The sequence below is a fragment of the Sphaerodactylus townsendi genome, linkage group LG12, assembly GCF_021028975.2.
Source record: "Sphaerodactylus townsendi isolate TG3544 linkage group LG12, MPM_Stown_v2.3, whole genome shotgun sequence".
NCBI classification, from domain to species: Eukaryota; Metazoa; Chordata; class Lepidosauria; order Squamata; family Sphaerodactylidae; genus Sphaerodactylus; species Sphaerodactylus townsendi.
Window position 1 is genome coordinate 14475329 of NC_059436.1, and position 13349 is coordinate 14488677.

General features: G+C 43.6%; 1 protein-coding gene across 1 annotated transcript in view; it reads left to right on the forward strand.

Annotated features, from left to right (window-relative positions):
* Positions 1-3036: 3036 nt before the first annotated feature.
* ST14 (ST14 transmembrane serine protease matriptase) overlaps positions 3037-13349 on the forward strand; it is a 39646-nt gene continuing 29333 nt past the window's right edge. Inside the window, exon 1 of the mRNA XM_048513347.1 lies at positions 3037-3622. Coding sequence (XP_048369304.1) covers positions 3512-3622 — 111 coding nt within the window. The 5' untranslated portion in view covers positions 3037-3511. The remainder of the gene's footprint in view (positions 3623-13349) is intronic.

Below are 13349 nucleotides of genomic sequence, written 5' to 3' on the forward strand. Positions count from 1 at the left end.
GTGCTCTGCTAATACTGGCTTTTGACTATGCTCTCATTACAAAACATACTTCTTTGCTGCGTATTTTCATCTTGGTGACAGTTTCTTGTGCAGCCCCTCCCAGTGAATCATTCCCTTGTTTGCTCTTTGAACCAGAAGCTAGCGTAGCTGCCTAGCAGTGTTGACTCTCTCTCCAGATTCTGTTTTAATATAAACATCGCAAGGCTAACTCTACAAGTGTTACAGGTGCTGACAGACCATTTCATTTGCCCTGTAGAAGAAGAGGAGTTGGGATTTACATCTCACTTTTCTCAACCATAAAGAGTCTCTAAACAGCTGATAAGCTCCTTCCCTTCCTCTCCCAACAACAGATATTTTGTGAGGTAGGTGGGGCTGAGAGAGGTCTGAGAGAACTGTGACTGCTCCAAGGTCACCTAGCAGGCTTCATGTGTAGGAGAAGGGGAAACAAATCCAGTTCACCAGATAAGAGTCTGCTGCCCATATGGAGGAGTGGCGAATCAAACTTGGTTCTCCAGATTAGAATCCACCGCTCTTAACCACAGTGCCATGTTGGCTCATGTAGGGCCCATTCCCCATACCAAGGACTAAGGTGAGCCCCCAAGGCCCAAGCTCAGGTGCCCCCAGTATGCCTGGCCAAGCACAATCCTTGTCTACATTCCTCTCATCTTCCCATTGTGTTCCAGGGAGATTTTCCTGTCATCTATTGCTTCATCTGGAGTTGCCAAGGATTAAACCTGAGACGGTCTCCATGCAAAACAAATGCTTTTCCTGTGAGCCACAGCCCTTCCTGCCAGCTTGGATAGTCGTAAAAAGAGAATAGACAAATGCATGGAGGATATGGTTATGAACAACTATTCACCAATGGTGACTACACAGAACCTCCATTTGCAGGGGCAGTATACCTCTGAATGCCAATAATGGGGGCACATCAGCAGAAAAAGGCTTCAATGGGTTTAATGGATTAAATGAATTATTTGGTCTGATCCAGCCAGGCCCTTTTCACATTCACCTGCTAAGTGTTTTGCTTATAAACACTTTCCCATGAAGGGGAGAGAGAATTAGCCCCCCGACCTGAAGAATCAGTTTGTAATGCAAAATCAGTGCACAATTATATTAGCGCAATGATCTAATGTGCAGTTTCAAAGAATGAGAGTTTCCACTCAGTGCGGTGTAGTTAGTGTCAGACTAAGATCTCAGAGGCCCAGGGTCAAATTTCCTCTCCACCGTGGAATCTCTGTGAACTTAGGCCTGCCCCTCTTAGCCTAACCCACAGCACAGGGTTGTTGTGAGGTTAAAATACAGGCGAGGAAAACAATGTTTTAAATTTGTCATTTACTGACTGGATTTACTACTGTTCTGTGTGTGTCAATGGATTGATGTTTTTAATCTCATGATGTAAACTGCCCTGAGCCCTGCTATCACTGGGGAAGGGCAGGGTATAAACATTGTTATCATTCTCACTATTAGCAATAATAAGTTGTGTTTGTGGCTCTATTAGACAAAAAGAAAAACAGGGTAAAAATGTTTTGTAGGTTCTCCCCCCACCCTCCTTTCAAGCCCTTCCTCAAAATGTTTCACCACATAAAAATGATGATGTTCAGTGAAACTTCTGGCCCCATTAGTCATGTACACGAGATGTACCGATTTCTCCTGCCGTAGATGACTTTAATTGTGTAAATTCATGCAGGACAGATCTCTCAATGGCCACTAGCCATGATAGCTGAATAGAACCTCCATGTTTGGAGATGACGTATCTTGAACCAAGCAACATAACTGTTGGCTTCGTTCATGCCACATTTCTGGGAACAAGAAGCACAGCATGGGATGGATGAGGTGGACTCTTGCTGTGCTCCAGGATTCCTATGCGAAGACTCAGGGTCGTAAGGTACATACGAAGGCTCGGGCCAGACATACTCCTTCAGTCCTATTTTCCACAGGAGGCAATTGTAAGGTAACATGACAGCACACACACTCAATCAACCCTGGGAGAGTCAGTGTAGTGTACTGGTTAAGGTACTGGAGTGGGATCTGGGAAACCCAGGTTTGAATCTCCACACTAGGTGATTTTGGGCCAAACACACACACTTAGCCTGGACTTTGGCTAGTATTTGGATGAGAGACCTCCAAGGAATATAAGCAGCCAAAGAAAGGGAAAAAACCCAAACCCAGTCTGAAAAACAAACCAGGAACAAAAAAGGTTGAAAAGTCTATTATATCTCTGTATAATACCTCAGTATGATACTAGTATACCTTTATATACTGAGTTTTATACTTCAGTATACAAAGAGGTAGAATGTTGCCTCTTTGATATATTTTTGACCACACACAGTTGATTTCATTACAGGCCAGGCCAGGTCAGCCAAGTGCTGTTCTGTGGAAAAATTATCTGGTGAATAGAAACCTATAAGATTCACAATATAAACCATAGATACCTATGGGGAAACCATTTGTTGTTTTTTGACCTATAAAAAACAGACTGGGCTGTAAATAAGACTGCATGGATTGATAGTAGTTCTATGTATGCGTGGATTATTTATTGGCCTCTGAAGGAGGTCTGGTAGGATCGTAGCGTGCCAGGCCTTTTTTGTGTTACCTTCTGAGATGTTGTGTATTTGATCTTTACAAATCAGGCTTTGCGATACATTTAGTGATATTGTGACATTTTACCTGTTTTTAGATTCGGATACATATTTTCTATCGAGATTTTCATGCATGGTGTTTGATTGTTAAGACTATAGCTCAATGGGAAAAAAAATCTATATTTAATATATATTAATAGTTAACAGACTTCTCAACCTTTCATGGTTCCTAGACCTCCAAGGAATGCCAGGTAATAGCAAACAACTTCCCAACATCTCAGTGCCTAGAAAACTCTTGGGGGTTGCTATGAGTCATCTGTGACTTGGCCGACAGACAGACATCTATCTACCATCTATGCGTGGGTCTCTCTCTGTGTGTGTGTGTGTGTGTGTGTCTTCTGGGGGAAGTGTCTGTTACGCGGGGCCACCCAATTTCCTTTTTACGCGCGTGAAAGTCAGCTGTGCCGGCCAGGGCTCCTTTCCTTGGCAGCCGTTTCCTGCTCCTTCCACCTGCTTGGGGGAAGGGCACCTGGAGGGCGGGGCCCAGGTGAGCTCGTCTGAGCGCACCGAGACTTGCCGCGGCCGCCCCACCTTGAAACTCGCTCCCTGCGTGAAAAGAGGCTCAAAAAGGGAAGCGAGGAGAAGGAGAAAGAGCCAAACGGAACTTGGAGGAGCCGCGTTCAGGGACCGGCTGCGGAGGGGGGAGAGCCGCCAAGGATCCCGGCTCCATTTCTGTTGCTGCCCAAACTGCTCGGGGGATCTCTCGTGCCGGGAGGGGCCGCGCCGGCCATGCGGGGCTAAAGGATTCGCTGGGCCCTCCAGAAACCAGGAAGCGGCTTTTGTAGCAGTAGCCGCGGGGGGGAAAATAAATCCTCCAGAACTTTTCCCCTCTCTCTTTCCACCCCCTCCCCAAAGGGGAGGCAGACGCAGAGATGAAGGATTACCAACTTCCTCACTACGGGAACATGAGCTACTACAAGCCCCCCGCGGGGGCGCAGGCGATGGCGATGGCGTCGGGCCTGAAATATAGCAGCAACAAAGAGGTAAGCGCTTCTGCCCACTCGATTGGGTTGTAGGGCTGAACTTTTTTTTATCACCCGAGTAGTCCTTTCCAAAGGAACCCAACTTTGTTCCCAGCGAGGAGATTGCAAAGCGCCGTCGTCCCAGATCTCCTTTCCTTCCTTCCTCTCTGTGCTTGCGGGTTCCACAACTGCGAAGGCAGGAAAATATTGATGCAGGGAGGAAATTCAGCTGGAAAGGGCTGTGCGCACAGAAGCGAACTTTAGCCAAAGTTTAGCCAGGAATATAAGAGTTTACTAAAAACTTTTCAGCCTAATACGCGCATCTGGTAAGAGTTCTGGACTCTTCGGCTGCCTTTCCGCTGCCCTGTCCTATATGGGGTCGGCTCAGAAAGGAGGCACATAAAATGTTGTGGCTTTTACTCCCAAGTAAGCATGCTTGGATTGTGGCTCTCTGTGTTGGTGGGAGTGTTGAGAGGAGAGAGTTAGGCTGTCCAGCTTTGTTGTCTTGAGTGTAAAAATAGGCCAGGTGGAGGTATTTTTTAGAGGCATGAATGTACCAAGTGTCTCAGGGATCCCTGTATGCTTTGTAGGAAACTGGGGTGCAACATAAGAACATGTGATGCCCCCCTGTGTTAGGTTTCCGATCCTGGAGGTGGAGCCAGAAATTGTCTCAGAAATCCAGTTGATCTCAGAACATACAGGTGTGGCACCCTGCAGAAAATGGCTGTTCTTTGAGGGTGGAAACTGTAGAAAATATGGAGGAACACCTAACTGAGATTCCTCTTCACCCCTAACTACTCATTCCCAAGGCTTCACCCCCAAATTTGCCCACTGGAGTTGGCAACAATACCTTGTAACTGCCAGCACATTCTAGGAGTTCTGTGATAACCCATGCAAGATTATCCGAGGTTGTGTTGATCCATAATGACCTAAAGCTCCCAGGTGTGCCATAAAGAGGATCACTAATGCTCAGCTACTCCATCCATGGGAAGCTAGCCTCAATAACCCCACCCGAGCCCCATCATGTCAATAGTGGCTTTAGAGAGCCTGTGGCCAGCGGCTGCCTTTCCACTTTAGAATCCTTTCCCTGAGGCTCGCCAAAGTCTGAACCTGTGCATCTTCTCCCGGAAGCAGGGGAAGGTGCAGCGTCTTCAGGCAACCTGGCTTTTTGTAGCTGTGGGATACAGTAGCAAAACGAATCTATCAAGCAAGCTTGCCTGGCCTGCTATTTAAGGAAAAATCTCATTGTGAAGGGATCTCTGGTTTCACCTCTAGATCGTGCTCTGCTGCCCAGCATTTTGTGCAACACAGGAAGTGGTTTGGGGGGTGCAAACAGTTCTGGGGGTGCACGGCCTGGCATCTGTGACAAATAAGCTGGGTGCCCCTAATTGCAAACAGATTTAGTGGCAGCTGCTGCTGGTTTTTGAAGTACATCTTCAACAGCTATTGATACTTTTCAGCCTCTGAGAATGGTGTTGGTTTTTGTAGTGTGTGTGTGTGTGTGTTTTTAACAACCCGCTGACCTTTGGGCTCAATCCCTTTTTATGGTGCCTGAAACTGCAGTTCCTTGAGATTCAAAGCTAATCTTCTGGATGGGAATTGTTCCTCCTGCAGTGTGCTTTTTGTTGTGTGTGTGTAAGGGTTAACCTGCCTTCCTCTTGTTAACTTCAAGGGCCTCCTCGTTCCTGGGAAGTAGACTTTCCAGTTGAGCGGGTAAACATAAGTCCATGGTCAGAAGCTGGGTGTTTGCCACTCTGTGGGTGAGGTCACAGACAGCTTTATCATTATGGGGTAGAGTGTAGGTTTGCTTTAATCAAAACAAATGTGTTTTTAAAAGTTTAATTTTAAATTAAAACCTCTGGGATTACACCTGCCACATTCTTAAAAGCGCACCACAAAGGTCTCTCTCTTTTGATCTGAGTTGCAGAGTAAATGAGAGGCAGTTCTTCCGGTGCCAGAAAGGGCTTTCACCTCTTTATTGTTAAAGACATACATGTTCTAAATATTCTAAAACTTCTACTCGTGTGCAGAATTTCTTATCAAAGCTCCTTTTTTAACACAAAACCATTTGAACATTATTTTGCTGGCAGCAGAAAAAGGATCAAAAACTTAACCTCAAATTGGGCCTTTTATAATAGAAACTGCTATGTAGCAAAAATTCAAATGTGTTCATTCAAATTAAAATCAAATATATCATAATAAAAGGCCCTAAATAGGCTTACATACATCTGTGAACATCACAATGTGATAACATATAAAGTCTTATGCAACACTTTTAGACCCAAAATTAGACTTCTTTTCTGGTAAAAAGGGAGGGCCAAACATTTTTATGTGGATTTCTAGATCACAGGATCGGGGGTTCTGTGCCCATAACCCCTGTAATGTGGAAAGGATAACTGAGTCTGATTTTTGTATGCTAAGCTCCTATGTAGATAATGGATACAGTACGAACCTTATTGCAGTTCTGGCCTTCTCTTACACCCCACCCCCCATGAAATGAGTCCAGCCTGTGTTTAGCACCTCCTCATAGCATGCACACCCATTGTGCAAATATAGGGTTTGTTTTACGAGCCCTCATTAAGCGCAAAGAAAAGTGAGGATTTGAAACCCTTCTTCGTTGAGATAGATGTCTACCTGGTTTTCATATAAATTCATTTTTGCTGTTTTACTCATTTTGGCTTCAGTATCATCTTTCTCTAAGAAAAGCTGGATATTCTCAGTAATGTCAAAAGCTTTCGTGGCAGGAATCACTAGGATGTAGTGGGCACAGATGCAGATGAAACGTCAGGAGAAAATACTACTTGAACACGGCCATGCATCCTGGAAAACCCATTACATCCTATTCTCAGTAACCTTTCCATCAACTCTGTGATACCAAGAACATTTAGGGAGGCTGCTGATCCATTCAAGAGATGCTTTGAGAAGTACCTGCTTCTCTCCAGATGGTTTACCATCAAGTCCTGAAGTCCCATCTGCTGCAGCCTTTCACCTCTGTAGGTCCTCTGTAGGTTGGCAACTGGAGGGAAGTGTCCAGGGATTAACCCTGAGGAGGCTGGATTTGTCACCAATAGCCTTGGGTGCAGAGTTCTTCTACATAGTAGGGATGGATGATGCTTTTTGGGAAATCTGGTTTTGAAGAGCATGACGGCTCCAGACTCAACTTCTGCTCTGCATGTGGAGGTGCAGGTAGCCCAGCTTAGCCTGAACTCTTCAGAACTTGGATGCCAAGTAGGGTCATCCACAGTTGGAACTTGGATAGGATGCCATCAAGGAAGACAAAGGGTTGCTGTGCAGAGGAGGGCAGTGGCAAAATCACCTCTGCTTGTTTCTTGTTCAGAACATCTCACGGATGGGGTCACCAAGAGTCAGTTGCAACTTGAAGGCATGCTCTTTTTTAATGGTTCGAAGGTATGGTCTTAGAATCATAGGCTCATTCCGCACATGCAGAATAATGCACTTTCAAACTGCTTTCAGTGCTCTTTGAAGCTGTGCGGAATAGCAAAATCCACTTGCAAACAGTTGTGAAAGTGGTTTGAAAATGCATTATTTTGCGTGTGTGGAAGGGGCCATAGAGTTGGAAGAGACCACAAGGGCCATCAAATCCAACCCCCTGCCATGCAGGACCACACAATCAAAGCACTTCTGACAGATGGTCGTCAAGGCTCTCTTTAAAAGAAGTCTCTCTTCCAAAGAAGGAGACGCCACCACTCTACGAGGTAGTTCATTCCACTGCTGAACAGCCCTGACAGTCAGAAAGTTCCTCCTAATGTTTAGATGGAATCTTTTTTCCAGCTAAACCCACCACATCCTAAACCCCATCTCTTCTTCTTCTTCAGTGGTGCCTGGGGGTGATTGAGAGGCATGCTTGCTGGCCATCGATACTGCAGAATCTCAGTGCTCAGTGCCAAGATGGGAAACTTCCAAGGAACCTCATATATGCCTTCTTAAGTTACATAAAGAAAGAGAACTAGGTTATGAGTGCAATCAGAATTCACAGAGCTGGGGAAGTCCCAGTCTCTGTAACACAGGATTTGTGCTGTTGGTATTCTAGGTGCTTGAGATAGAAACCCTTTGAAATTAAGATGACTCAGAATAGTAGAGACATGAGATAATACAGAAACTGTGCTGGTCTGAATCATGCAGTGGTGTGGGAGGAGGGTTCTCCGTGATTGCCTCCTTTCTTGTTACTTGAACTTGGTTGCATGTGGTAGTGTGAGTCTTGGTGAAGAAAAAAGGATTCTTGAATCTTATTTTATTTATTTAATTTTTATTTATTTCAAATTTATATCCTGCCCTATCCCGGCAGGGTCAGGGAAGGTCACAACAATAAATAAATACAATCCATAAAAAACATTTAAAATAGAGCTATACAAAAATTACAACAATAATACCACAATGCCTAATAACAATATACACTGCAGGAATATTTATTATTAAGAAGCAAGTCTTATTGTGGTTTGGTTGGGTGTTTCCAAGCAGCTCAGGATCCTGCAAATGGAATTCTTGTTTGGGGGCGGCTTGTAAGTTTCACATCCTGACTTGGGAGTTACTCCTGCAGAAAGAACTTGGGGCGGGGGCCTATCCCGTGGTGGCGAACCTTTGGCACTCCAGATGTTATGGACTACAATTCCCATCAGCCCCTGCCAGCATGGGCAATTGGCCACATAGAGCAAAGTACTGGGGAGAAATGGTTCCAGTTACTAGGCACTGTAGTCTGTTTCATTAAAAGGTGATAGTAAGATTGTATATTTCTCCGCTACATAACTCAACGGTCTGGACCTTTTTTGTTGTAGAATGCTCCACCTGAGTCCTAGAGCCCACCTAGCCCTTCTCCCCCCATCTGTTTGAAAACTTGATGATAGTCAATGAACTATACATTCTCTTGCATCTTGTACCATGTTCAATAATGCACAAAAGAATGGTTTTGACAAAGGCAACACGTGAAAATGAATGACAATTCTCATATTTGCTTGGGGCTATATTCTAATGCAGTAGTATATGATTTTCTCCACTGCTGCAGCTCAACTGACTGTACTAAAATCTTTATCTGAGACCAAGTGTAGCAGCATCCTTTGAATAGCAACAGTACAGAACTTTGCTAACTGTTTTTTCATGTACATGATCTTTCCATCAGTTAAAACAAATGTATTATGTAGACTATCCCCCATGCCAATTGCAAACTTTCTTTATAATGCATGGCTTTAGCGGATGTAACATTTGGATTCGGGGCTTGGTGCATCTCTTCATCACTCAAAGTGTTCTCTCTCTCTAATTCTCAAAGCAACTCTGTTAAGAGGTTGAAATGAATGATATTGATCTGCCTTGTGGCAGGTTAGAATGTGGGTCGGGTCTGAGGATTTAACTAGATAGGTTGCTGGTTAGCTCCATCTTTGAATCAGGCCATTGTTTTTCAAATGATCTGTGGTTCAGATAACAGCATGGAAAGTGTAGGAAGCAAATTTAATTGCTTCACCCATTTGTTTGTGTGTTAAGAGTCATCAAGTCGTTTCTGACTCCTGGCAACCCTATGCATCTACGCCCTTGCTCAGGTCTTGCAAACTGAGGACTGTGAATTCCTTTATAAAATCAATCCATCTAGTGTTCATTCACTTACATGTAGAACCTCCCCCCCCCCCGCCTGCTGATAGTAGTCTTAGAAGTAAACAAGATGGACAGAATTAGATGGAAGATTGACCCCCTTGCCCTTATGTTTCCCTAATCCGAATCAACACCCCACACAATTATGTATGTTTTTAAGAAACTCAGAATGCCAATTTACATTTTAGGCATCACGGGTGGTTTTCTGAAGAGGAAAATATTCTGATTCAAATTTAAATTAATAATTTAAATATGTGATGTTAGCAACAAACAAACAAACACGCATATAAGTGCTGGGGTCTGCCTGTGCTTCATATACCACATTCAGCTCCTCTATCATACAGCTATGACAATTTTAAATATACAAACTGTGTTTTCATATATGGGGCAGCAAGTTTTCCAAGGAAGACTTCTTTTGTGGAGAAATTTCCACCCTACATCACTGGTTTTGCATACATAACACATCTTCCCTTCCAAGTATCTAAGGAATGCGCACATGATTTTTCTCCTTTCCCTACTTTCTCTTCACGAGGGGTTAGACGGAGCAAGAGTGGCTCAGGGTCTCCCAGCAAGTTTCATGGCAGAGATCTTATTCCAACACCACACTGCAGTATCTCTGAGCTGGGTCTGTCAAAGAAGTTCACTTCCAAAGTAAGAATTGAACTTCCACCCTCTACACACATTCCATATTCCTCAAGCAATGCTCTTTTTTCTGGTCTGCTTTCCACATTCTTTGCTTTCTGCTTCAGTGAAATGGGTTGACAGCTTGACACCCTGATTGGGCATTTCTCATCAATGATTTCTCAAAGGTTCACCAGGTTTGTGAGGTACCGGAAGTGCCTGTCAGACTTGGGCTGGTTTCCCCTCCTACAGTGTAGGTTTTTCCCCCTCCTGCATCAGACACTTCCCCTCAGCCTTCTCCTCTGCTCTCATGAGAGTGTCTTTGCAATTCAAAGCTTGCTGCTTGAGGCAGAGCAATTCTCCTGACCTCCTTTTCACCCTTTCTTGGGATCTCCTAAATCTCTGGCGGTTCTTCGGAGTTTGTATAGAGAGACCTACTATTTGCACTATGACCAGTTAATACTGTCAGTAAAGGGATACAGCGGGCATAATACCAAGATAAATGTAAGTAAACATAAAATTGATTTGAATGATATGATATTCTATAAATGAGCAAGTATTATGAGAAATCATACGTCTATGATTTAGGCTCATTCCGCACATGCAGAATAACGCATATGGAAAATCCACATTCTTTTTATGGTCTTTGCTGATTTAAAAGAATTTAAATGTTCTTAAAAAAGGTTTTTTTGGAAGTGAAATTTGTACCTGTATTAGGAAAAAAGTAATACAATATAGGAATTAGTATACATGTAAATGTTCGTATGTTTTAGACACTTTATTGCACATTAATAGAGCACTTGAACCTTTCTTCTCTGTGGAAATGTTTCTGTTTTAAGCCATTGGGCATAGTGTAAATAGTAGGTCTCTCTATACAATAATCACGTTGCCCAAGATCTGTTGTAAGTTGTTCTTTGGAGTTTGCCAAGCTGTTTTTCTGTCCTTATAAAGCAAGATGCCATGAGAGTGAATCTGGAATCACTGCAGGGAATCCACATAAAAAATTTTTGGGGCCTCCCTTCATACCCAAGACGAAAAAAAATTGTGTATATTTATTGTCTATATTTATGGTATTAAAAAGTAAAATATGTTGATATTACACAATACTATACATATGTTGTATGCATTTCTGAGTTGCTAAACTTTTTCTGTGTCATTTCCTGGCCTTCATGGGTCGTCTGCGGCTTCCGCAAAACTCCCCCAAAATTCTGATTTAATTTCTTAGGCTGGCCCACAGAGGGAGGGAATGGCAAACCACCTCTTGCCTTGAAACCCGCCCCCCCCCCCCCGGGGGTCACCGTAAGTCAGGTGTGACTTGACAACAATAAATAACAAAGGTTCCACTTATCTTGATGACTTGTATCATTTACACATACAGCCATCACTTGATGGCATTGCCAAGGGACGAAAATGCGTGCATAGGAGGGGTTTCTGATTTTGTAAAGCTGGCAGCATCCAGCTCATTGCTGGATTTAGATGAATGGAGGCCCTATTATTCCACTTGTGAGGCCCCTCCTCATCCCCCACCCTCACCACTGGGGAAAGATGGAAGAGTGTTTTAAACAAAGTTGAGTAAAGACGAGGATGATGATGGGTGTTTAAAATTCTGCAATTCAGCATCAAAATATACATACTCTGGAACACTGAAAGAGATCTTAACACACAACTCTGGGAAGACAAAGTTTGTGAAAATGTTACAACCGCTAAACTAAGGCTGATTCCGCATGGGCCCAAAAACAGCAGTGTGAAAACGGTGTGAAAATGGCGTTAAAGGGTTTAAAAGGGTGTAAAAGGGTTTATACTGTTTTCACACCACTGTTTTTGGCCCATGCGGAATCAGCCTAACAAACCTTGTAAGCAGATTGTCAAAACAAGGGTTTGGTGAGAAACGAGACCTGTATTTCTTATTTGAGGCTGAATCAATTATGTAAGAATAATTACAGTAAGAATACTAATTGGTTAATGATTAAGATACAAGAAACTGCTTATTATTGCTGTTATAGAACTAGATAACAACATTTAAAACTTTGTAATGTTCTCTCTGGATGAGATTAGTTTTGTAACCTGGAGATCCAATGCATTACAGTCAATACATGTGCAGTTTATGGGTAGCTGTATTTTTCTTCTTTTTTCTTTCCTTTTCTATATTTCTTTTTGTGTTTGTCAATTATACATGAGAAAATTAATTAAGATATTATATAAAATGTAAAAGCTTGAACTAATTGCTCATTCTGGACAGAAAAGCAGCCCCTTTTGACTCCTGACTTTAAGCCTCGTGGGAGGCCTCGTGTGCCAGATAGCCTTGAGCCTTGCTTGTTGTCTCGGCAGAGGCAGGCAGGAGTGTGCGGAGGAACCAGAGGACAGCCTGACTCTTCTAGCTCAAGCCCTTGGTTGGCAGGAGTTGCTTTTACTGACCAAAAAATCCGCATATGCCTTAACTTGGACATTCATTTTCACTGTGCATCGCTTGCACGGTGAGTCACCACAGGGAGAGTCAGTTGTAAGGCAGGTCAGATGAAACCAGATTGCCGATTACACAACCACGCAGAGGCACTCTGTTCTGGAGGTGGAAGGGAGTGAGATGGAAGATCAGAGGCTGAGGGCTTGGAGGAGGGAAGTTGTGGCTTTAAGCCCCCACAAAACTTCCCGGGCGTTTTTGGTCAGTTGCCTACTCATTCGGGAGCTCCTTTAGAAGGTTGAAGAATGCAATTGGTCCAGCTTTCCATATGCTTTTTCCCCCTTTCCTTTTTTTACTAACACACTCTCAGACAAGTCTACTTCACAGGGTTATTGTGAAGATAAGGTGGCGGGGAAAAGAATGTTGTAAGCCGCTTTGGGCCCGCACTCGAGCGAAAGGTGTGGTGTAGACAAAGGAAATACTTCACGGGGTTATTTTGGAGAGCTAGCTAACTTGTTGACAGAGATCGAATTTATTATGGAATTGATTAGGTTGGATTGCATGGAAAATTGCCACTGTTAGAGGGAGAGGGTCTTTGCCATCTCTTCCCTCTTTCTGCTTGGGAGTATGTGTCTCTCTGGCTCATTCCGCACATGCAGAATAATGCACTTTCAAACTGCTTTCAGTGCTCTTTGAAGCTGTGCGGAATGGCAAAATCCACTTGCAAACAGTTGTGAAAGTGGTTTGAAAACGCATTATTTTGCATGTGCGGAAGGGGCCTCTCCTAGGAGCAACATTTCAGTGATCATTTTGAGCTACAACGCCAGACGAGAAGAAAACTCCATTCTGCTGAGAGGAATCCCTTCTGTTAACACAGATTTACTGTAGTGAGATCAGTACCATTACATGTTTAAACATCAATTCTTTATTAAAGTTTTATTTCTAAAGAATGTCTGGCCTCCAGGGTCACCCAGCAAAGAATGCGAACCTATGTCGTCTTACTCCAGCACTCTAACCAGTACACCACTCTAACCAGTACACCACACTGCTGACCGTATATTAATTGCACGTGTGGCTGGACTGGTAGGGTGGGGGTCTTTATGAGAATGTCTTTTGAATTTGGTGGCAAGG